A 24,278-nucleotide genomic window follows, 5' to 3' on the forward strand; every position below is an offset into this window, starting at 1 on the left:
AGATAGATGACACGTACAATATGGGTTAATGATCATGGGCCTGTTTTCGTTAAAGCATTACACGCATGTCATGTCCTCCGTCTTCCTTTCTCCTCACTTCTTCGCATTCTATGCATAGCAAGCATTCGTGTCCCCCTCCCCTCGTCACTCTTCTGCTGTCTCATCATCGAACCCGCCTAGCAGTCTTGAAATCTCCCTGCTATCAAACATGGCCCGAGCCCGCTTTGACTCTATCATCAGCTTGCCTTGTGGCTCATTCATTTTTAGGCACTTCAAGAACCAGCACGAGTTTTCATCCTCGGGCATATCTGTATCTCCATCGGGGTCTAGATCTGTGGGATCCTTCTCCGTCTGATGCGATAGCACGACCGCTGAGTCGGCTAGATTGAGCTGGCAATTGCGGAAGCGCTGTTCAACCACGTCGGCCTCGATGGTAAAGCGGGTGACCATGTGGTAGACCCAAACGTTCTTGGTCTGGCCTGGCCGGTTGCACCGCCCAATGGCCTGTCGCATGTACATATCCTAGCTGTACTTGTCGGTCATTAGTGGTGCGGCAAATATAATGTGATTGGCAATTGTTAGATTGCTACCAGCCGACTCAGTCGACATTAGGCTTTGCAAAAGCACAGAGAAGCGACCGGCCTGGAATGCCACTAACTGGTCTGGCCCGTCTTGCCCATCGGTGCGGCCATAGGGTATTTTGGCCGCGGTTAGAGCTGCAGCAATGTCATCTTTGAGATAGTCAAACTGTACAAAGATGAGCACCGAGTCGCCACGCTGCACAATCTCGCTTGCTAGCGTCACGACTTTAGTCACCTTGCTGCTTGTCTCTATGGCGCTGGCCTCACTGTCAGCGTAGCAGTCTAGCGGTAGCAGACTCTTGGCGTCAATTAGCGAGCCACGACTAGCGCACCGACATGTCGGCACACGGCAATGATAATCCTCGTCGACACGGAAGCCTGATGCGCAGTGCTTGCAGTATGCGTGGCCGCACGTGACAAGACAGAAAATTTCATCGCGGTGCTTCGCCTCGGGTGGCAACCGGCGCTCGCACACGTCGCATTTGAGCGGACTACCGTGTGTTAAATTAATGCATAGCCGTAGTAGGCGATATCGCTGAAAGGCCGGCACAAAGTGGTGCTTGATGCCACGCTCCAGGCTCTGAACTGTCAGGATAAAATCATCAAGTCCAGCGTCGATCGATGCGCCACGGGTGGTCTTGATCTGGCCGTAGTGTGGGTGGAAGTGTGGAAGCATGCCCTGAAATTCAAAGTCGGCCTCGCGTGCCTCTCCAGCTGCAAACCGTGCTAGCTTAGCTTCCAGTTGGGTCTTGGTATCATGCTGTGTACACTTGAGCCCTGTGGTCCGGCAATAATGGAACTGCCGGATATTAGGGCCTGTAAAGCCACAGTCAATCTCGGTTTGGTCCGTTGACTCGAAAAGGTCCTGGCGGTTGCGTACGTTCTCAAGCAGTAGCAATGTGCTTTCATGCGAGAATGAATCTAGCTGAGTTCCGACAAAATCAGCAATCTCGGACTGAACCTGGCGCGCCGCCTCCGGCGTCGCTGCGCTTTCCGGGTCCTTCATGGCCCAGAGAGCAGCGCCAATAATGGCTGCACGTTCACTACTAGTCGTATCCATGTGATTTAGCGCCTCATCAACCTGTGGATACCAGTCAAAGACAGAGAATGCAGCGGGGCCACCTTCGTGGGCCGCCCATTTGCATCCTGCAAAGACTGGCCTATCGTCCATCAAGCGTGCTAAGATTTCGGGCTGCGGCTCTTTGTTGCCAAAAACCATCTGACGTAGTAGAATTTGGATTTCGGACGCGGACTCTGAACGGAACAGGGAGTGCACGACCGAATCACGTAGCTTGATGGCGCTGCTTTGTTTAGCTTTGCGAGGATCTGTAGCTGATGCCGTTTTCATATTGAATGTGGGATCCTTTTCAAGTCGCTCAGAGAGGTACATCATGCGGTCCCACTGCGACTTGAGAAGCTTGCATAGAAGCTTGACCTGCATTAGTTGTTTGTTGTAGAGCTGATGAAGGAGACTTTGTACATTGTAGCGGTCCTGGCCCTGTCCCTGACTCTCGTTGGTACCCACCTCAAGCTTGACAGCAGGTGTGTGCATGGCCCGCATCATTTCTGTTGCCCGGCCGGACGCATATGCCATGAGTGCCTCGGCAGCCACAGTCAAATACTTCTTGGTTGATAATGGTATTGGGCGGCCTTGACGGTCGACTTGCGGAGCAGATATGCCGTTAATCATCTCGCGTATATCACCCTGAACATCATCAAACACCCACTTGGCGTCAAACAGAGTCTGTTGTGCTACATGATACAACAACGAGCTGACCGAATTCATGGTCACCGGGACAATCAGCTCAACTAGACTATACTTGCCCTGCACAGCGAAATTGCGGCGGATGAAGGTGTGGATGAAGCGACGTGCTTGCTCGTCACGTTCAGCAACAAAGGCACTGGACTTGAGTTGTCGGTACGACCGAAATCGTTCGGCCTGAGACATGTCTTTAGTTGACGGTCCCTGAGTGATCTTGGGCATGTGTGGAGGGATGGCAGGCTCCTCGCGGGCAACATGCACGTTTAGAAGCCCAGCCATGTCGCAGATCTGGCCGAGATGCGCAAGTGGTGGTGTGCCCGAGAGAATCCACTTGGCCGTAGCTAGGGCATGTTTGAAGAACAAGGCAATATGCTCCTCGTTGTACGAGAACTCGTCGTACACTATGCTAGAGAACGAGTAGAGCTCCAACAGGCTGCCATCTCTCCATAATTTGCTTGGCTTCTCAATGGACCGTCGCCACGACTGGTCAAGTTTTGTGACATTGCCAGAACCCTGCTTTTTGTTGGCGGTGGTACTCCTCCGCGAACTATGCGGGACCTGGGTCTTTTGTGCCTGACGCACCGCAGACAATGTGTGTTGGAAGTGTTGTTTAGTGAGGCTGTCTATGGCAGTGTAGTCTCGTCTGGAGTTTTTGTTGCTTTTCTCATGCTTGCTTCTGCTTTCGTCCTGCCTGCTAGGCCGAATCCACGAAATCACAGCGTCGTACCAGTTAGAGAGCTTACGTCCACTCTCCTTCTCGTTGATGCGGAGCTGGCCACCGACAACTGCTAGTGTGTCTAGGCGAGCTTGGCCCAGTTGAATAGCACGAAACGAGGCTACGATTATGTCAGCTTTCTGAAGCTCGGCTCGGTTTAGATGCATGGCATCGCGCTTAGAGCTAATCACCACCACCTTCCACGGTTGCGTGGAGTTTTGCAGAAAAGATTCAATCTCACTGCACCATTGCTTGATAAGGTGATGCGGCACAATGATTAGGCTAGCCTTGAGATGTATGATGCCGTCAGGGATCAGCTCGCTTCGGTCTCGCAGAGATTGACTATTGTGCTCGTGGGTGTAGTCCAGCATTGCTAAAGCTACTACTGTCTTGCCGTAGCCAACCTCATGGGCTAGGACTCCGCCGCGAACGTAGTTGTCACGGCCAACCTCACCAATAAGCCTCATGTTCAGACCAGGAACCATGCACTCCTCAATCTCACATTCACGGAAGGGCTTCACATTATTGTTGCGCGCTCCTAGCATCCAGCCTAGCGATATCATCTGATCTGTTCGAAGGAATTTCCCGTTGTAGACGAAGCTCGGTGGCTGTGTCATGGACGTAACATCAGCATCGCTTGTCTCGGCTGTGGTTGGCCAGACCTCTTCAATGAACGGCGCACGACCCCAGAGGTCGTCTTCCTCATACCATGTCTCGATATCTGCACGGATATGCACTTCTCCTTCTCTACCACGCGGTTGTGATAACGCATATGCCGGCCGCGGCAAGTATCCGCTGGCTCGGTGCACAAGGGTTTCTATATTCAAGTTGACACGCACTTCGATGTGACTCTTTTGTTGCTCGTCATCAATTAGCGTGCCTGGCACTATTCGCACCTGAATCTGAAGAGGACATGGGCGTGCACGAATGCAGTCCTCAAAGTGGCGACACTCCTCTTGATCTGATATTAGATCAACAATATTTCCGTCTGGATTAACGACGCCGTGCACGTGGGGTATCGGCGGTGTACACACAGGACACAGCTCCAAGCCTGCCCGAGTCATGCCAATCCCCCCGGCGCCGTTTTCTAAACAATTTGCTAGGCTTTCCTCCGTGATGGCCTTGAAGTTGTGGTATATCAGTTGCATAGCATCAGTATGTAATCGTTGGGGGAGCGTTAGCCAGCCATCCTGATCAACTCCGATCCTGAATGCCAGGCTTCCCGGCCGCATCAACATAGGGAAGAGGTCGTTAGGCCAGTGCAACTTATCTACCGCAACTCTAACAGTGACAAAGGGCGTCGGTTGGCAACTAAGCATGTCGCTGTGTGTGCCGCGAACTTTGGTAACAACTGGTTGGAAGACCTTTGAGTGGATCAGCACACCACCAAAGGGGGAAGCCCTGTCAGAGTAGCGGCGGCTAGCCTGGCGACGAAGACTGAGCACTGGCTTTTTCGGGTCTGGCTTGGGGTTGGGAACGCCAACCCACCAGCCCTTTACAAAGACATCCACCTTGGCTGTATCAAATCCATCGTTGAGCGGCATGGCATCTACAGATGGAAAGCTGCTAAGGGTAGCCAAAACATCGCGGACCTCGAATGTGTGTAAGCGACGGTTTGTCCATGCAATTACCCATCGGTCATCCTCAGGAGCTGAGACCAGCCCAGGATCTTCAAAGATAAACACTGAAGCCATATTATCCGAATGCTTGGCTATAATGCGGCCACGAGAGACCCCACACTCATCAGAGTACGAATACTCCCCTTGGGCTAGACGGACAAAGCGCGCCCAGAAGGGGTGGAATCTAATCACGGCCTTCCACTTGCCACTGTTGAACCATTGGGCCTCCTCAAATGCTAGCTTATAGTGGCCATCCCTCAAGCCGGTTATAGAAAGTGTCGCCTTTATCTCATCTTTGAGCCAAAATCTCCAGTTATGCGGCTCTGGAACACCCCGCTGACACCGGAGGTCGACCTCAGCCATTAGGAAAGGTCTGCTCCAATCATGCAGGTGGTCGTACTCACGGGCGATCCATGAGCTGGCCTTGACAAAAACTAGCCATCGGATAGTCTTGCCCTCGATAACTACATGAAGGTAGACATCGACAGACTGGTAAAAAATAGTTAGGACTTGTCCAACATGTACCTTCTCAAATATGAGCCGTACTTTGCTGCGACAGAGAGCCATGACCCGCTCCAGATCTGGATCCCAGCTGACACCATCTAATGCCATGTCTTCAAGTGATGGAATGACTAGATGTGGCTCTGTAACTACGCTGAGGTCGCCTGGAAGGGAATCCTCATCGCACAAGACAAAGGCGTGATTGGCTAGTCTTCGGACAAGCTCTACGGCCACATGCTTCTCACGTATCTCGAACTTTATCGTGGACTTAGGGAACATGTGGTGGCGTGGGTTTCCCGCGCAGCTTTTGCAGCGGATCTCGCGACACGTGGCACACTGCAGCAAACTAGGACTACGCCTCCGCACGCTGGCACTCTCGCAGGGACAGTAGCTTCGACAGTCCTCAAATAGAGTCATCAAGTGTTCTGGACTCATCGAGTCTAGCTGATCGGGTCGCCGCTGCGTAGTTGTAGCCAGATCAGTAATGTTGCTGTCCTGGTAGATCACGGGGGTCCTCTCGTTCCGTGTTTCATCTAAAAGGGTGTTTACATAATGGCGAGCGGGCCGGGAGAAGCACTTCTGCCATAAACCCTCGATAGATATAATAGCCGACAACAAAGCGGCACCGACAACGGTGGTAGTCATGGCGTTGCCCGCGAGATCTTGCAGCTGCATTTGCGTTTCGATTGATGGCACAACACGGTCGATATCAATGCCTTGTAGGCTCAGTGCTTCAATTCCGAGAAGCGGGCGTCCTTGGTTTGTTACAAATGGATTTCCCTTGGGCGTTAGGCAGGGCGTCCATCCTAGTTGACCAGGAGCACGGTCGACATTCTGCGAAATATCGTAAATTAGAAGCTTATGGTTCATGTCGTACTGTTTCTGAAGGCCACGCTCGTATGTGATGTCAAGCAGGTCTTTTTCTCGCTCGCCCAGCCCTATAATTGACTCCTGGAAGCTATCTTCTCTAGGCATGCAATGACTGCGGTGGTCCATCATTGTGTAGCGGCTGCCTAGTGGAAGCCCTTCTTGTGCGCGGGCCTCTGCATGGCGCAATTGGCACATCCGGGCATCATTTATGCGCAACGACTTGGCAGTCTTCTTGAGTGCAGTGCGATGTTGGAGCAGGCGGTCATCACTGGGCTGTAGGATTAGATTAGCCAGGGGTGTAGGATCGGCTATCTGAAGCTCCGTCATTGCAGAGTCCTAGTCTGCAACAACACGTTCGCTATCCTCGCCAAATTCACGGTAGTCGACGGCCACTAGATAGCCTCGCATACGGATGTGTGGCATTCCATAGTCCTTGGAGCTGCATTTCCGATATCTAGCCACATAGCCAACCTTGGCAAACCAGAAATTGGAAATCTGCTCCCATGGCGCGTTTATCACGTTTTCCATGACCACAACACATGGGCGGTATTTGCTAATATATAGCAAGCCAGAGAGAAAGGTGCGTGAGGACTCTCCGTCGACGCAGTCGAGAATACTTTCCAGGAAATCCTGTACTTCAGGCTCGTCTTCAGTATAGTCGGCTTTGGTAATATCAACTAAAGCGCCCTTGCCTAGGGCCTTCTTGCTGTTGTTCAAGTTTGAAAAATCAACGCATGACGATCCAAATACAAGAATGTCGACATCATGATCGACCTCTTCTAAAAAGCCTTCAGCGTTCATCCTATTACGCAACCCAAGTTAATATTCCTTCATACCGTGGCATTTGCAGCGCACATAACACTCACGCCTTGTCATATTTGGCCATCTCCTGAACATCTCTGAACACGGGTCCGTGGGGTTTGACATTGCGTCGGATGAAGGCCTGTTTGAAGGTCTCGATCTCTGCACTAAAAATATGTTCAAACGAAACTACATTGCCGTAGCCCAGCGCTGCAGCAGCTTCCTGTAGTTCTCGCAATGCAAAAACTGGCGCATCGGTGCCTGAACATAGTGTTGCCACACGCACATGCACGCCGCCCTCCTCGGCAACTTGGCTAAGACCCAGGTCCAATGCACCCTGCATAAGCACGCTAAATATATCGCGCACACTCTGGAGCGTGCGTGCTGGTGGGGGGTCAAACTCTGCCGAAGGCAGCTGAGAGGCAAACGCTGCAGGATTTGGGCAAGGGCTCTCAAAAGTGCTATTGTTGGTGAGCGTCTGTGAGCTTACGGTAGTGCTGGTAGGCGAGCGTGATGCTTTATCGAGGGTCTCTCCAGTGGTATAATCAATGATGTGATTGATGGGAGCATCACTATCACTGCCGGTGTTGACGTCTTTTCCCGGAGGTAGGTCTATCTCCATGGCCATATTAGATCCAGCCACAGAGGCCGAGGTTTGGGGGGGCATAGACATCATCTACTCAGAGCAAGCATGTCAGCAGCGATATATCAAAAGTGACAGCACCCCATGGGCGCCGTATGATGGAAAAAGCACAAGAGCTACTTACCAACGGGATCAGACAATATCAGCCGAGCGAGGAAAATCTCAGATCACAAAAAGTACTGACGTGTTTCCGCAATACGAGCGTTTCTGGCTTTGTTGTTCCACCTTGCATTGATTTACTCGTTGTAATTTGTGAGGAGAATGGCCACAGGTAAAAGCCTTCACATCTTTCCAGCCCAGAGGTAGGCTTGAAAAAACTCTGCTTATCTTCATTTTGGGGGCCTTTATCTTGTAACTCTCCCATCACCCACCAGATTGGTCAGCTCCACGTTTGCATTCTTATGAGTGCTAGGCAACCAGAACATAATATACTATGTGAAAGGTGAAAAGTCTAGCCAGTGAACTTGTCCCATGGGTAGGCTGAATTAAGCTTCTACAGCCAAGTCCTTTGGTTAAGTCGAGACCCACATATTTGAGCCCCGCATAATTGTGACGATCATAGCCTTGGTGGTTTGGTTTGGTACATGATCATGTATTTATTATTAGCGCTTCTGTACTAGATCACGATCGTTCTCATTAACTTTAGAAGGAAGATTCTTTTTGTCTTGGTAATCTCGCTCAGGCACAAGCTCTGCTCGGCTTCATTTCAATAATAGATAGATGCTGTACGTAGGTAGTGTAGCTTGAGCTCAACTGGAGTCTCGCTACTCATGACATGCCAGGAATATAAAATACAAGGCAAGAAAACAAAGAACATGAAAAAAAGGAGACATGAAAAAAACCAAAAGACACAAGCCCTCTTCATGAGGATCGCAGTATGTCAATTAAACAAAAAGTCAAAACGCCCCATAAATCCCAGCACATATTTCTTTCACTCATCAACTCCCCCCTAAGCCATGGAGATAGTCATCCTTTAGCATCCACAGCTAGCTATTGTACCTTTTTTCAGAGATAAATGCTTAGTTGCTGGGGCCGAAGATGGTCTCCATGAGGATACCGGTGATACGGTAAGGGTCGGCGTTGGAAGCGGGACGGCGGTCCTCGAAGTAGCCGAAGCCCTTGGCACCGCACTCACGGGGAATACGGATGGAGCAGCCACGGTTAGCAACACCCCAGGTGAACTTGTCAATAGAGCCGGTCTCGTGGCTGCCAGTCAGGCGGGCCTCGTTGCCCTCACCGTACACAGCAATGTGCTCGACGTGGCGGCCCTCAAGCTTCTTGATAGCCTCCTCAATGAACTTCATACCGCCCTCCTTGCGCATGGGCTCGGTGGAGAAGTTGGTGTGCAGACCAGCACCGTTCCAGTCGCCGGGGATGGGCTTGGGGTGGAAGGAAACCTTGGCACCGAATTCCTCGGCGATGCGGCACAGGAGGAAGCGAGATACCCAGAGATGGTCACCCACTGTGGATTAGTAAGCGCGGTTAGCATGAGTGCAAAAGAGCAGGAAATAGAAAAGGATGGACAAGGAACTCACTCTCAATGCCCTCGCAAGGACCAACCTGGTACTCCCACTGAGCAGGCATGACCTCAGCGTTGGTACCAGAAATCTTGATGTTGGAGTACAGGCAAGCCTTGTAGTGGGCATCCACAACATCACGCTGCACAACCTTGCCAGTACCGACACCGCAGTAGTAAGGACCCTGGGGGGCAGGGTAGCCGTTGGTGGGCCAGCCGTAGGGGCGGTCGCTCATGTCCAGAAGAGTGTACTCCTGCTCCAGACCGAACCAAGGCTTGGTCTCGGCATGGGTCTCCATCAGCTTGGCGCACTCGTGGCGGTAGTTGAACTTGTTGGGGGTGCCATCAGCGTTCCAGCACTCGGCCATGACCAGGATGTTGGGAAGGCCGCGGAACGGGTCAGGGAAGACGGCGACAGGCTTCAGGTAGACGTCAGAGTCCTCTCCAGGGGCCTGGCCAGTGGAGGAGCCATCGAAGTTCCAGACGGGCAGGTCGGTGGGCTTGTAGCCCTCGGCCTTTTCGTCAAGAGTCTATTGGGGGATCATGTAGGTTAGCGGGTCTGTAGCAGGTATAGCCGAACTTGTTAGGGTTGGTTGGAGTCGGTTGACTAGTTAATTGCTTCGGACATGTCCTCCGAACTAATGACCAATCGCAATTCAAGGCGGCAAATTCCAGCGGAGATCAGGGAAAAAAATGAAGAAATTCGCCGAAGAACAACCGGAAGTGCCCTGTCTTCGAAGGGAAGTGAGCAAAGACAACAGACAAGCGGGGACACGAAGAAACCGGAGTATTCTTCTTGCGTGTTGCGTCATATTACTTTGCTTCTCCCCCCCCCTTTCCCCCCACACAACATGGAACTCCCATGCGGCTCTGGTTTTCCCAGAAAAAATGAAGGGGATAAAAGACACCAATATTGGAGTACGCCGAAGTTTGTGTGCGTGGGCCAAGCGGCTCAATCAAAGTAGAGGGAATCAGGAGGATGAGGATGGGGGAGGGCTGCACGATGGGTCGCCCCAAAACAATAACATGCCTAGGCTTTATCATCGTAATGCCAAGCCAACGGAAATGTGTGGGCTGCCGGGGGAAAGATAAGGGATTGGGCCATTGAACCAGCTAGCCAACCAAACCAAAAATGACATAAACATAAGAATAAGATACTTACTCTGGACTTAGAGCGGGTCGAGCCCTCGGAGTCAATCCAGATGTACTCGGCCATAATCTTGCCATTCTGCTCAAGCTTGAGGTACTTGGCGAGCTGTAAAAAGAGAAACGTAGTGTTAGTTATTAGAAGCAGATCGACCGAAGCAGGCGGCGGGTATCGGTGGGCGACATACAGTCTCGGTTCTAGAAACAAAGGTAGCCTGTCAGCTGGTTAGCAATTAGATTCATAATACATGGTCAACAAGGAGCATGGTCCCAATGGTTAGTCACCAAGCCAGCTTAAGCAATAATGCCTCCTGTCGAGATAGAATGGCAGCTTGTTGTTTGCCTGTGGTGGTGTTCTCCGTCTTCATGTCCTTGTTGAGGCTCAACTCTTTCTCTCTTTCGCAGCTCAGCTGACCAAAGCCAGCCAGGGCCAAAGAGGGGAAGAGAGAGAACTTGACAAATGACTGGATCATCATTAAGTAATAGGGACGGGTAAATCTGCACGAACTTACCATTGTGAATGTGGTGGTCGGGAAACGACTAAGGGAAAGTAAAAAAAATATATAAATAAAAACAAAAAAATATATATGCTACCACAAAGGGTTGTAAATGAACAACACTTGCACCTGAGGAGGGGATAGAGTGAAAGAAAAAGGTATAATCAGATACAGCAAAGGGAAAGAAAAAAGGAAGAGGTGCAGAAAGAGCTGTGGAGGGGACTGCCGTTGGTTTATATGTCTCTCTCCCTCTCTGGGGGGAGTGTAGGAGAGAGGGGGGTCCCGTTGTACATAGCTTGTATCGGATCGTATCTTCAGCGTTCTAGGGGGGGGGGGGGCGTTAGTTGTCTTGTTTAGTGAGGGGCCCTATTCAGTAAAAGAGCTAAGCTAGTGATAGGACAACGATAGGATAGCCGCAAAGATAGCGAGGGCTCCGCTGCCGGGGCCTCTGTTTTCTCCTTCCTATCGTAAGATTAGCCTGGACACCTCAGAGGGTAAGTACCTCGCAAGGGAGCCAGGCAAAGGGACGCTCCGAACTTGCCCTGTAAGAAAAGAGAACCGAAAAAAGCCGTAGTAGCCCACGCCGCTACTACTATAGAGACAAGAAAAACTTTGTCCTATGCAACGCAACGCAACGCAACTTACATGGGAGAAGATGAGGGGGCTGCGATAAGCGACCAGAAACCAGAAAGGGAAGGCGAAGGAAGGACGCCTTGTTGCTGCGGCGGGCAGCGGGCAGTTAGGGTGAGCAAGGGAAAGACAAGACAGGAAAGAAGAAAAAGCAAGACAGTGTGGACAAAAGGCGACTCTGTACCAGAAAGTATCAGAACCTTACGTGGAGTCAGGAACCAGTCTGGGTCGACGCATGTGCCCAAGTACCTATACAAGAGGTTGACCGTCGTCGTAAGATCAATGGCGCTAGCATTTTACCAATGTACGCCTTTTTTTTCTTCCTTCTCTCCTTATCCCACCTGCGTCTTCTTTCTGCTACTCTCTATCCCAACAACAACGACAACAACAACAGCAACAATGAAGAAAATCAAGGCTCATCAAAGCATTAATGTCTCAGTGAGTAAATACTGCTAATTAATATCTGCAGGGCGAGAAGGAGCCAAACAAGACGCAAATGCAAGGTGCTTTGTTATTTTTTTATCCAGGGACCATTGCGGGAAAAAAAAAAAAAAAAAAAAAAAGCCACGATACTGGCCACTTGTATTTACTGACGTTACCTAGTTACCTAGTGCTACAACCCTAGAGGTCTAGAAGAGCCACCCATAACGGCGGAAGGGGGCAGGGGCGCTACTCCAGTGCCCTACGGCCTGTAACTGGCGAAGCAGAGTGGGGAAGAGCGAAAGGCCAGACCCTCCATCTTCCGTAGTCTGTACTCTGCATCTCTTCTCTCGATGCATCATCGCCTTGATTTTGCCTCTTCTTCGGCTCGCGCGAAAATCTGGTATTTCTATGCCGTCATCTCAGCAACAGATCCGGACCTGACGATGAGCTGGCAAAAGTGGCTGGCAAGTTCTCACGGCCAGATCAGGCTAACGCACCCAACTGCCCAAGCCAAGGGAGACCAAGAGGGCATGGAAATGCAAGTAGTAGTCGTGCAGCCATGCAACGCTCTAGGCTAGACGCTACAAGTGAGCACCAGAGAGCACTGAAACTAAGCACTGCCCACTAGCTGGCTCGGCACTTCCCTGCTATCCTTCTTCTCCTCCTTTTTTCTTCTTCTCTGACATTCCGTCGTTCACTGCTTATTTTATTAATACAGGCGACGGCGACGGCGGCGATCTTAAAACAGAGAACGCTAAATCTTGATATTATTATGCTCTGCACTACATGCTAATGCGGCCTTCGGCCTAGGCTTGCACTTGGACTCGGGGCTTTGTTTGTTTGCTTGTGTACATTGTATTTTACTTGTACCTGTACCTGTACCTGTACCTGTGCTTGTAACTGTACCTTGCCCCTCCAACTGCAACTTGACCGCCAACTCGTGAAGAGCTGCCATGCTACCACTACGACCACCTACGACTTTTGCCTCAGATTCTTGGTCTTCTCTAGGTCTTCTTTTTTCCCGTTTTCGTTGCCTTGAAATTCCGGCTGGCTCTTCTCTCCTTTTGACGAGCATCCCATCCTTCATTGAATGTTGTTAGTGCCTTATGCGCTATACGCATGTATGTAACCCTAACAAGAGGGGTAGAAATAACGAAAACCCCGCCGGTCTTCTCTTTTTTTTCTCTCTGCGTTCTTGGCCCCAGCTTGAAGGAAAGGCATGAGCTTGAGAGAATGAAGTGAAAAACTCCATCTTGCTGCAGATATTTCATGCATTTGTCGAGACGTTGGACGCGAAAGAAATCAAGGCTCAATTGTTCTCCACTGAGGCTGTTTTGGTTAATACCTCGAATATTAGTACGATGAGCTATTTCGACAACGGGACACTGTAAAACAAGTACATCTGGTAACCCTAAGAGTAGCCTATCGTGAAAATCCACCTGCAAGAGCCAAAGGTCCAAGTCACCATTGGCTGCATAATTGCCAAGTACAACCATGGCTCAACTTGACAATATTTGCACAGGCAACCAAAATTTCAAGCAAGTAACATTGGCTTAGAAGTCCAGAGCCCCAGAAGATCCCACGCGTTGATTTGGGATCTGGATGCGCGGGGTGCAGAGAGAAAGTGGGAGACTAAGCGGACAGTGCAAATGTAGATATGGCCAGCCAACTAGCCAAGGCAGCACAATAAACAGCTGCACAGCCATGAATTGAAGCGGGCAGCCGATGTAGGCAAGGGCTGTCGTTACAAGGTTTGCTGTGGGTTAGTGTAGACAAAGCGGCCATGGGGGCTTGCTTGTATGGGCTGACAGTGGGAATGGGGCGATAGAAACGGAGGGATATTCTGATCCAGGTCTTTCTAACCAAGCAAGACTCTCAGAAAGCCCCCATGACAGAAGTAAGTCAAGCTTTGTCTGTGCTTCTTGTGGCCCATCGCACGGGTGAATCGCTTGTGCTGCTAGGCCTTTGTTGCTATGTGCTATATAGTAGTAGCTAGCTAGCTAGCATGGAACCCCACGGACCAGGATTTTTGTCCGATTCAGCTTTATTTACAGAGAGGAGAGTTGGATGAGGCCAGGTAGAGCGGCTTTCGGAGGGGTAGATGGGGGAGTGACATGAAGCAGGCCAGCCTCTTCGTGTTGCAGGCTGTAGAGTGAAGCGAAGTTGAAGTGAGACTCTGTTTTGTCTTTTCTAGCAATGCATTATTGCACTCTATGGAGGAGAGAAAAGGAGAGAAGAAAAAGACGGAAGGACTGAAAAAACCAAAAGGGAGAGAAAGGAAATTGCCAAAACTTCATGATGATTAATTAACACACACACACACAAAAGAAAAGACAAGGACCCCAAGTCTGATTGCCGATTTGTCAATCGCATCGAGTCACTCTTTGCCGTTTCGTATTATCCCGGCTCCTGTCACCATTTAAACAAAGCCTTCCATTGGCCGGGTCTAGAAGGAGGAAAGCAAAGGCGAAGGCGACGGAGCAAAGGGTTAGTTACTCTTAGCTTTGTCTCCGGAAAAATGGAAAAAAAAGGCCGCCTAAGCCCTGTCTAGACAGTAGTACGGCTCTCCGAGACGCTGTAATAGCCTATTATGGCTTATTTTACAGCACCATGGGATGATACTAATTTGCCAGTGGCGAACCTCCTCCTCAACCCCTTCCGCCTCTCCGGGAGGGCTAAAAGCGAGCCGGCCATATTTTACCGTGGCCTCGATATCTGCCGAATTTGCCAGGCTATGGCCGACCTGACACTGTGGGAAAAATTCTCTGCTTTATTTGGTGCTCATATTTCCTAGCCAGCTCCATCTTGTTACCAAATTCGCAACCACCCGCTATAACTCCGGATGGCTCCTTCAGATTTTAGCGCTCTTTTAAGTATCAGCCCCCCCTAGAGCAAGGAAACTACCCAGGATCAACAGGCCCTTTTTCATTTTTCTCCTGTCATGTTGCTTGCTTATCGCTTGACTCCCATTGGCTAGGCCTTCACTCTGTTCATAATAGCACTCACTCATGGCTCAACTTTCAAACCGCTACTGGGCGAATATACCCCAAGATGCTATCTGCCGTGCTATCACACTATCACATGCATGCTGACAATCATCTATCTATAGTGTATTATCTTCTCTTTACATCAACACAGTCATTCTTGACTCAGGCTCAGCCTCAACCTCAACTGATCGCATGAGGAAATAAGGAAATGCCCGACTGTTACTTGGGGTCTCCGTCTGTCTACTTGGGCTAAGTTAGCTTATGGAGTGGCTATTCTTGTTTGACCATTGAAGGACTGAGACAAGTATTGTAGTGAAGAAACTCGAAAACACTGCAACCATTCACCACAACCACATGTGCAGAAATTTCGACCCCAACGGCACGGCGGGCCATTCACTATTCTAGAATTAGCTGCTTTAAATCCCACCGTGTAACGTGGTGTGCTAATGTCTCTGCATGTTGTATTCCCGTAACACATATGGAAACAATGAACAAAAGACAATACTAACGACTCATACACCTTTGGCTGCTGTGTTCTCGCGGAGCTTATAGCATGGATTGTGGGTGCCCCAGAGAGCTAAAGCATAGGCACAACAGTTGCTATCTAACAGTCACCCATCCGGACTAGGCCTTGATTAGCTGAGAGGTAGAAGTAGATTCCTTCTGCTTTTTCCTCACTCGCCTCTGTGATGAATGTATTGTTGCTACAGATGGGTTAAGGCACACTAGCAACTATGGGTTTGTTTTTCTTGGCCATATTTTGCTGATTACTGACTACCTACTGTATTAATGCCTACCACTTGTTCTGAATAACCCCAAACCCATATCATATCTAAGACCTGGGGATCATCAAGATTAGGCTAGATTTGTTGGCAGGGTATGCATGACATACCTACAGATAATGACACAAGATAAAGAAGAGGCCATTGCTGCAAATATAAGATACCAAAGTAGGGGTCCATGATTGATGGTATGGCTACAAGCAGTTAGCCTTGATGAAAAATGTCAATGGAGCAAGTGAGAAAACTCTATCACATAATTGGCGAAAATCGTCCAAGTATTAGCTTCTATTGTTTAGATGGTTGGGCGACTGTTTACCACCAAGTAGCCAGTGCTATAAATGCAGATTCCGATCAACGGGCATCTGCTTCGCTGTGGATGCAATAGTAACAATGTACTTGCTCCATGACTTGTACTTTTAGGTAATCTGACAACCCCGCATTTTACTATTTTGCAACCCTATATGAATGACTAACACTGGCCCCAATCATTTCGCCGAAGTTTTGGCGGTTGAAAAAAATGAGGGCTCGCACGGACCAAGTACACGACGCCACCCATGCGCCACATCCATTTTAGGAAAGACACCCACTCTATGAGCCCACAAACCAAATTCAACTGGAGAAGGTCGAAATTTGCTATTACATTGTCAAAAAAGTATCACCAATTTTCCCTCTCGAATCACCTAGAGGACAGTTCCCCATCACAAGTCGCCAAAATGGTATGTTTTGCTTACTATTATCCCAAGAATATCTGATTCCCATTGTGTGTTGTCTTAATGCTATTGAGGCCTGGCTTTGCTTTATGGAATACTCCAAATCTGGTTTTCGCTCGCTGTCTTGCTACCATCCCGTCGACACAATCGAACCGGCTGCCGATCGAACTCTTATTCTTATCCGTTCACGACTTCTTTTTAAGCTCAATGAAACCGTTGCCGCCTTACTATGGATATGCGTGGACGGCGACTTTACAAGACTGCTATTGAGTACATTGCCGTTTTGATGGTACTTAGTATGGGCTCTGTTAGGCCGCCAGAACTGCAATGGCTTATTGGATGTTGTACTTCTTGCGATTATAGCCAAACCTCATAGCAGAGGGACACGCACGCCATCCTTGTTCCTCAGGAGACTAACAGTGTGCTTCAGGTCAACATTCCCAAGACGAGAAACACCTACTGCAAGGGCAAGGAGTGCCGCAAGCACACCCAGCACCGTGTCACCCAGTACAAGGCCGGCAAGGCTTCGCTCTTTGCGTAAGTCATTGCAAATATTATTGCCTGCACGAGAACTCCTCGTCGCCATGAGACCGGCAACGTCGATACACTGATTTGGCATCATTCTCTGACACTCATCTCTTAACAGCCAGGGTAAGAGACGTTACGACCGTAAGCAGAGCGGTTACGGTGGTCAGACCAAGCCTATCTGTAAGTATTCGCACCCCTTGGTATCCAACATCTTTTCCCCTTCGATGTTGAGTCACCAAATATCGCAACTGTAAGGCGTACTAACAAACATGCACAGTCCACAAGAAGGCCAAGACCACCAAGAAGATCGTTCTGAGACTGGAGTGCGTCAAGTGCAAGGCCAAGTGCCAGCTGGCTATCAAGCGCTGCAAGCACTTCGAGCTTGGGTATGTCATCCCCGCATCTACGTCCATGGCCATGGCCATGAACACAACAATTCCCCTGACAGAAGGGAATATACTGCGACAGATTGCTAACAGAGATATCTTTACAGTGGTGACAAGAAGACCAAGGGTGCTGCCCTTGTTTTCTAAATGCATTGCTTTGCGTCTTTTTCTTCTTCCTTTCATTATGACGATATAACATGGCAACATACATTTACAGAGCCATGGGTCTCATGGGGGCTCGGAACAAAAATGGCGAAAAAGGGTTTCATGGGCAATGAATTTGGGATTACGTCGCCCGAGGCATCGTCTATAAGGAATAAAAATAGAATGCCTTCTGGTGAAATCAAACAAAAAAAGTATCAAAAATCGCCATGCTTCGGGGACATGTTTGTGCTGGCTGTCTGTGACTTTGCTCTTGCTCTTCCTCTTGCAGTCGATCTGGAGCGTTGCACAGCCATGGTAGCTTGCGACTGTAATATGTATTAGTTGACTGACTAATGAATGGGCAACAACACACTCTCGTCCTCTTCCCTCTACCTTTAGCCAAACAAACTCCTTCAGTATACAGGCTAAAACCCCTCGCCAACAACAAGCGATTTGCCGCCGCCATACCACACTGGACCGTACCTAATATCCAGTCCTCTCTCCTGCCCAACGATCCACTCCGCCGACTGGTGCACATCCTCGCTTGTCCAGTAGGTCTCACGCAGCCACGTATTAATCTTGTCGACACAACGAATCCACTGCTCTGCGTCGGCCTGAGTTATCGCTGGCTGGTCGCTGGCGCCGATAAAGCGGCCCAGTGTGATGTGTGCACTGGGAACCTGGTACCGCGGGGTCGGCGGGATACCGGCATCAATCAGGCGGGAAAAGACATCGCGACGGAGATGGTGATATGTGTATGCATCGCCAGTGTTGGTATTTTCACGTCTATTATTTTCTCCCTCTTCCTCGTCTGTAGGCGGCTCCGCTGTCATTGCGTCCATCTGCGATGCTAAGAACGGCTCATTGCACGCAGGAACAAAACTCAGGGCAAATGCTGTTGTGTCCATGCTCAACAGTGGGCGCACAAGCCGTGCCCTATGGGTGTAGGATGTGCGAGCGAGACGCGCGGTATGCGGGCGCAGCAAACGCACGAAAGCCTGAATGACTTCAGGTGGCTGCGAGAAGGCAACTTCAGCAACAGTCATATGCATGTTGTGTGTGGGCATGAGCCAATATTCCCAGGCATCTAGATGAAGACATAGTTAGCAGGGTCTTGGTCGATCACGAGAAGGGAAACGCTATGCATATCAAGTAGTGCAAGGCGCAGAAAAGCTCAAATTTACCTGGCATTCCCTTGACAATCATCTCCTGAACTTTCCACGCAACATCAATGATATGCATTGGTGGGCGGGACCAGACAACGAGGCAATTCCTCTCATCCTGGACGTTTAACTTAAGCATCTGACGTAGGATTAAGTCTGGTGAGAGCTTTGTGCCCTCAGCTAAAAACTTCTCCTTCTGTGCTGCGTTACGTTTCGTCCGATGAGAGTCATAAGCTGCCTGAAGTTGCGCCTACAGAAGAAAATAGTTGTGAGCTAGAGTGTAAGTAGTTCGATGTTAAAGAGCACGGAAAGTGAACTAAGAGCATTATAATTGCCACTACTTACAGCATTATCTGAACAAGCCCCTATAAAGGCTCTAAATGGGTTCACATCGTTGCCTGTATTCAATCCTGACAGGTCAGCAATCACCTCGTTGGGGCGATCAGAGGCCATGGCTGACTAGCATGCAATTGTTGGCTTATGCAAGCGCAGGAGAATCTGCTTGAAACTTGTGTAGGGCTAGGTAGAAATAGGAGGTTGCAGTTATGTAGTTTATCTTGATTGTATTAATTTCCTCATCAATGATGTTCAATCCCTAGAAACAATTACTTGCTACGTGGGAGGTTTACCCGGGATTATTCCGGTTAAGAGACCGTTTGCCGTGTCTTAAGTCACGTGACTTCAGACAGCATTTGAGATTAACGATTAAGAATTGAATGCATAAACTTTTTTAAGGATCTTGTTTATATATCCAGGTGTAATGAGGCAACAAAATAAATAGGCCATAAACATGGGGAAGAGAATCGAGATGGAAAAAAAAACATAATCAAGCATAGCCAAACAAAAACAATAAGATGTAGTAAGCAACCCGGTGTGTTCATCGTCACCACCACTTATCCCATAGCGAGAGCCGGCAAAGGCTTCTATAGCAGAACAATGGCCCCTTGCCTGCCCTCCGGCCCATGAAGCACCATAGTTAAAGGAGCAATCAAAGAGAAACAACGAATAGTGCAGTATAAAAAGGTGAAAACAAGCCAGTACCAACAAAACATGAAAAAAACAAAGGGTCGTGTGCCCGCTCTACCTCCGCCTCCGCCTCATTTGCGGATCTGCAGCTTCTGCATGGCCATCTTGACCTCGTTTTGATGGCGAAGCTTGAAGCCATTGCATAGTGCGCGCATGTCGGGGTACTCTGAGTTCATCATCTGGAAGGCATGCGGAATGATTTTAACCGACCATGCACTGACACGTGCCGTCTTGCTAGCTTTGAAACACAGCCAGAAGTAGCCAGGATGCTTCGAGTCGATGCAGAAGGCATATGTGGAGCGATTGGGATTGGCCTCCATGTACGTGGTGAGCCATTTTTCTGGAGTGTGTTAGTGTTAGAAAGAAAGATATAGACGTGTAATGGAGGAGGCAAAAAGAAATGCTGTGTTGCGAGTTTTTGAGAGAAAAAGAATGCTTACCAAGATCGGCACGTGAGCCCCGATGGAACTTATCGTTCCGCATCAACTGCTCCACCTTCTTTGCCATCGACTTAACATGCTCGACAATCAATTCGTCTAGATCAGTGTACGTGAACTTTCCGCCAATACGCAGTGTTTTGCCGACCGAGAACTCGTTTTCCTTTTGCAGTTCGACGACGTCAATGTGCTGGAATACGCCGTTGTCTACCTTCCATGTGACCGCCAAGTGGTCGTTGCCTAATGATGATGGCCGGATAACTACCTCGCCATTGGGCTGCGAACCCAAGAACTGCTCAGCCTGCATACCATTGAATGGTTTGAAGAGAGGGTGCTTGATGACACGTTGTGCGCGGCCTGTTGAGCGGTCCTTCTCGCGCAGATCTTCGCGATCTTTCTCCTCCTGGTTAAAGTCCCACTGGTCTGAGCCATAATCAACAGGCCGGCGGTAGCCGCGGCGGAGGAGTTCGGGCCGCATGCTCAGCTTGACTAAAAAGTCTTTGAAATTGACCTCAATGATCTTAGCTTGTGTTGTCATGCCAACCTGCAGGGTGTCACGGATGTGGCCACGCGAGTTGACCTCGAGAGCTTCTACACGCCCCTCCACCCCACAGTCAAGCTTGACGATGGCAAAGTCGTCCTTGACGACGCGGACGTTGACCGGGACAATCATATCACAAGCTAGACTTTCCTTGGTTTCACCCGTAAACATGGTGAAGATCTCGATGGGCGAAAGAACCATGAGGGACTTGCGAATCTCTTCATAAGGAGCCTGGAGTTCGAAACGGATGGCTTCCAGAGTGGCACGCTTTCTCTGACTGTAGTTGTTTTCTAGCTGGTCAGCATATTCCTCTAGAATCAGCTCGTTGATGCGGTACTGGTCGTTGTCACGGAAGAGCTTGCGGACAATGGCTGCTGGCCCATGATCGTCAGTCTCAGCTTTGACGTCTTCCTCATCAAGGTCTAAGGCATCGGCCACCATCTTGCGACCAAGTTCGTAGTCTTCGGGGTGCACACGAGTGCTATCCATAGGATCGGCAGCAGGATTAGTAGTGTCTAGATCAATGTACAGGAAACTAGCGCAGTTATTCCATACTCGTGGACCGACAACGGGGAGCTTGCCACTATCCGGATCACCGACGAGCTCGTCTCTGCTAGCGATTGAGCCGCCATTAGCATTGATTGCCTTGATGACGTTGGTGGCTTTTCGGGGACCTAGACCAGACACGAAGGGAAGGAGGTTGGCATAATAGGGATCTTGAACGGCGTCGTTGATGTTTACACCAACCAGGTTCACAATGTCAACCATGGCAGTCTCCAAAGTTTTACGGAATTTGTCCTCAGGAAGAAGCTTCTGGCAGGGATGGATTGACAACGAAACCATGTCTTTACCCAGGGCAGCGTACTCCTTCATGGGGTCTTGCATGTAACGGGCTAGACCAAAGCAGTACCGAGTCATGGGGTGGAGCGTTGTGTGCTCTGCTACAGCCCTAGGACTGTCCTTGTACAGCCGAGCAACTTCGTCATTGACAATAAAGACATCGAGGAGGTCAGCCTGAAGCTCGCCCTCACTGTCCTCATACTCGGGGCCCCGCAGGTTGCGGTCCATGACTAGTGTCTCAACATCACGAATCAACTTCTGTGTGTCGGCCGAGAAGCCGCTGATACCAATGACATCAGGCTGGCGATCTTTTACAAGAGTAGTGAGCTTCTCACGTTCTTCTTCCTTACGAGACAGATTGTGGAAGCGGCCATGCTCGAGAATGCGGCCTTGCTCATCTACAAAGGTGTAAAAGATGGGGTCACGCGCGGGGTCACCAAGACCGACTGACAACGTAAGCACACGCGGAGTAGTACCAAGAGTGAGGCCCTTGGGTTTATATGGGGCTTGGTCAAGGCGTCTGTAAAACTCCTCTTTAGAAGCGAGGAGTAACTCATCGTTGCAGGCCGTGCGAACAGACTCCTTTACGCCCTTTGTGACTACTTTTTCTAGCTTGGCGCATGCCATGTCTAGCACACGACGTCTTTCCTCTCTCCAACTCTGGGCAATGTCGCTGTAGTTTTCCGATTCAAACTCGCCATCCAACCTTTTTCGGAATTCACCGCGGCTTCTCAGCTCAAGCTTGACCTCTAGCAGACCTTCCTCTTCGCCCTTCAACATCTTGACAAAAAGCTCAGGCTTGCGGGCCATGTCGTGGATAGTTTGGCGAATTAGATACTTGACTTCGTAGAAGGGATGAGCTTCGTCGATTTTGCGGAGACCCTTTTCGGTTCTGCGACAGTCGAATTCGCCATTCTGGTAGTAGTGAAGACGGAAGAACTTGCGGAGACGCGGATTGAAGAAGAGTTCCTCGGTAAACATGGAGCGAGCAGCGTTGAGAACGCTTTCAGACGTGGAGAAGTCTTCGCAGATCAGGTTGTCTGACAGGGAAATCGGATCTTTGCTGTCATCCTCAGCGGTTGCCTTGCGGCCCTGGCCTAGAGCATTCTTGGCGAGTTGGTCAGCAGACAAGCCGTAAGCACGCACAAACTTGTAGACTGGGCTTTTGCGAATACGTTCGTAGAAGGTATTCTTTGAGCCTGGCCGCTTCGTAGTAGCGTTTCCGCTACCAATGGCAGAGTCGCGAATCTCAGCAGAGTACTGGAAGTTGAAGTAGTCCTGAAGGTCCTGCAGCTCTTCTAGTGTGGCGGCTTGGGGCATCATCTCGTCAAGAATGGGGTCGGAGATGTTTAGAGTTTCCTTCAAGTTGCCGTATGCTTTACTCAGGGCATTGCGTTTCTCGACTAAAGAGCGGAACTTGAGGTCCAAGTCGAGAATACGCCATAGGTCTTCTTGACTTAAAAGTCTCTTGCCCTCGGTCTTGAACTCGGGAGCATCAGGGTTATGACGACGCTCGGGATTAGGGATTTTTTTGGAGTAAATTAAGTAATCCTTTTTGTGCCGGAAGATGAACGGTACCTCAACCTCGTCGACCAAGAAAAACTCGAGAACCTTGCTGACGCATTTGAGGAAGTGGCCGTGGTAGTCCATGGAGAGATCTTTCTTTGGCCACAGCATTTCCACAATCCAGCGCGCTTCCTCCTTAAGCTGGTCATCGGTAAGCTGCAGGTTCGCAAACGGCTTGCGGTCGATCTGGAAGCGTTCCGGCTCGTCTGTGAAGCGGACCTCATTATCAAAGTCGGTGAGCAGTCTTTCCTTGAGTTGAGAAGGTTCGAAAACGTCTTTGAGCTCAATGTTTTGCTCCTCCTTTTCTTGGTCTTGCTCTTCCTCTTCAAGTTCAAGAGCCCAGGCGTAGTCGCCACCATCACCAAAGATGTCTTCCATGTCCTGTAGAGCATCCTTGTCAAGGCCGGTGGTGTCGATCATGCTTCCGACGCCCTTTTCAGCACGGGGCCTAGCAACTTCGGCTTCCTCCTGGGCACGTTTACGGTCATCGTCATCCTCGTCTGGGTAATCATCTTCGATAAAATCATCCATTTCGTCAGCTTGTTGGCGGTATCCGGAGCGGCCGTAGGCTCGGTCGTCCTCCTCATCATCGTCAAAAATGTCGTCGAGGCCTCGGCGGGTTGTGCCGCGGTCTTCAGCCTTTTGTGCGCCAGATTTGAGGCGCTTGTACTTGGGCTAGAAGAGAGTGGACAGATGTGTTAATCGAATTGTTTATACAAGGGTCGCAAGCAAAAAAGAGGGTGTTGACAAACCTTTTCGGGAGTTTTTTGTTTCCAGTCTTGGCCTTCGCCAATCAGCTCCAAATCCTCGTCGTCGAGCATCTCATCTTCCTCGCGATCGCGGTGAGAGCGCTTGCGCCGCCGGCGAGCTTCGACATCAGAGCCTTCGACATCGTCTTCATCTTCATCAACGATGAAGCCCTCTTGGACCTGTGTTTAATTTGAGCATGGTTAGATGTTTTGGTGCAAGGCAAAAACAGTTGCTCCCATCGTGAATCAAGTGGCTGGACAAACCTTTCTCATTTCTTCCTCGTCCTCTTCTTCCTCCTCTTCGCTAGAATCATCAATGGCGGGGCGTTCAGCCCGACGGCCACTCCGGGAATCTTCTTCGTCAAAGGACTCATCCTCATCGTCGAGATCAGCCTCGCCATCAATGAGATCCTTTAAACTGCTGCTCATGATGGAAATGAGTGTTGTCTGAGTTTTAGGCTAAAAGGGAAAAGGAGATGTAGCTTTCTACGACAGGGCCGACTTCCTGCAAGTCATGAACTTGTGATGTGTGTCGCGGCGATAGTGTTCAAATATTAGACTCGAGGGGAGGGGAGCCAAGGGTTTTATCGTCAAAGGTGATTTCTAGGAACGGAAGAGAGAGAATTGGCGCGACAAAATGGGGACAGTCGCAACTGGAGATGCAAAAAATAATGAAGACTGTTAGTGCGAAGGAAATAGAGGAGACGAATGGTAT

At 49.8% G+C, this 24,278-nt stretch overlaps 5 protein-coding genes across 5 annotated transcripts; 1 reads left to right on the forward strand and 4 right to left on the reverse strand.

Annotated features, from left to right (window-relative positions):
- Positions 1-144: 144 nt before the first annotated feature.
- HOO65_010966 (uncharacterized protein) lies at positions 145-7,477 on the reverse strand (the record flags this gene model as incomplete). The annotated part of the gene is made up of 5 exons (XM_071005222.1): positions 145-504; positions 628-5,166; positions 5,224-6,360; positions 6,400-6,850; positions 6,915-7,477. 5 exons carry the CDS (start codon positions 7,475-7,477, stop codon positions 145-147), a joined length of 7,050 nt encoding a protein of 2,349 aa, XP_070862788.1.
- Positions 7,478-8,511: 1,034 nt separating this feature from the next.
- HOO65_010967 (Glutamine synthetase) lies at positions 8,512-10,669 on the reverse strand (the record flags this gene model as incomplete). Its single annotated transcript, XM_071005552.1, has 5 exons — positions 8,512-8,954; positions 9,028-9,538; positions 10,171-10,369; positions 10,440-10,618; positions 10,667-10,669. The coding sequence occupies 5 exons, from the start codon at positions 10,667-10,669 to the stop codon at positions 8,512-8,514; spliced, it is 1,335 nt and encodes a 444-aa protein (XP_070862789.1).
- Positions 10,670-16,412: 5,743 nt separating this feature from the next.
- On the forward strand, positions 16,413-17,244 carry HOO65_010968 (60S ribosomal protein eL42; the record flags this gene model as incomplete). The annotated part of the gene is made up of 5 exons (XM_071006107.1): positions 16,413-16,472; positions 16,563-16,720; positions 16,830-16,891; positions 16,989-17,097; positions 17,205-17,244. 5 exons carry the CDS (start codon positions 16,413-16,415, stop codon positions 17,242-17,244), a joined length of 429 nt encoding a protein of 142 aa, XP_070862790.1.
- Positions 17,245-17,666: 422 nt separating this feature from the next.
- Positions 17,667-18,857, reverse strand: HOO65_010969 (ureidoglycolate hydrolase; the record flags this gene model as incomplete). The annotated part of the gene is made up of 4 exons (XM_071005945.1): positions 17,667-18,328; positions 18,426-18,605; positions 18,659-18,677; positions 18,750-18,857. 4 exons carry the CDS (start codon positions 18,855-18,857, stop codon positions 17,667-17,669), a joined length of 969 nt encoding a protein of 322 aa, XP_070862791.1.
- A 644-nt stretch (positions 18,858-19,501) lies between these two features.
- Positions 19,502-23,992, reverse strand: HOO65_010970 (Transcription elongation factor SPT6; the record flags this gene model as incomplete). Its single annotated transcript, XM_071005274.1, has 4 exons — positions 19,502-19,770; positions 19,871-23,489; positions 23,567-23,743; positions 23,828-23,992. 4 exons carry the CDS (start codon positions 23,990-23,992, stop codon positions 19,502-19,504), a joined length of 4,230 nt encoding a protein of 1,409 aa, XP_070862792.1.
- Between the last annotated feature and the right edge of the window lie 286 nt (positions 23,993-24,278).

The sequence above is a fragment of the Ceratocystis lukuohia genome (assembly GCF_044167205.1).
Source record: "Ceratocystis lukuohia strain C4212 chromosome Unknown Supercontig1_pilon, whole genome shotgun sequence".
In the NCBI taxonomy this organism is placed as follows: Eukaryota; Fungi; Ascomycota; class Sordariomycetes; order Microascales; family Ceratocystidaceae; genus Ceratocystis; species Ceratocystis lukuohia.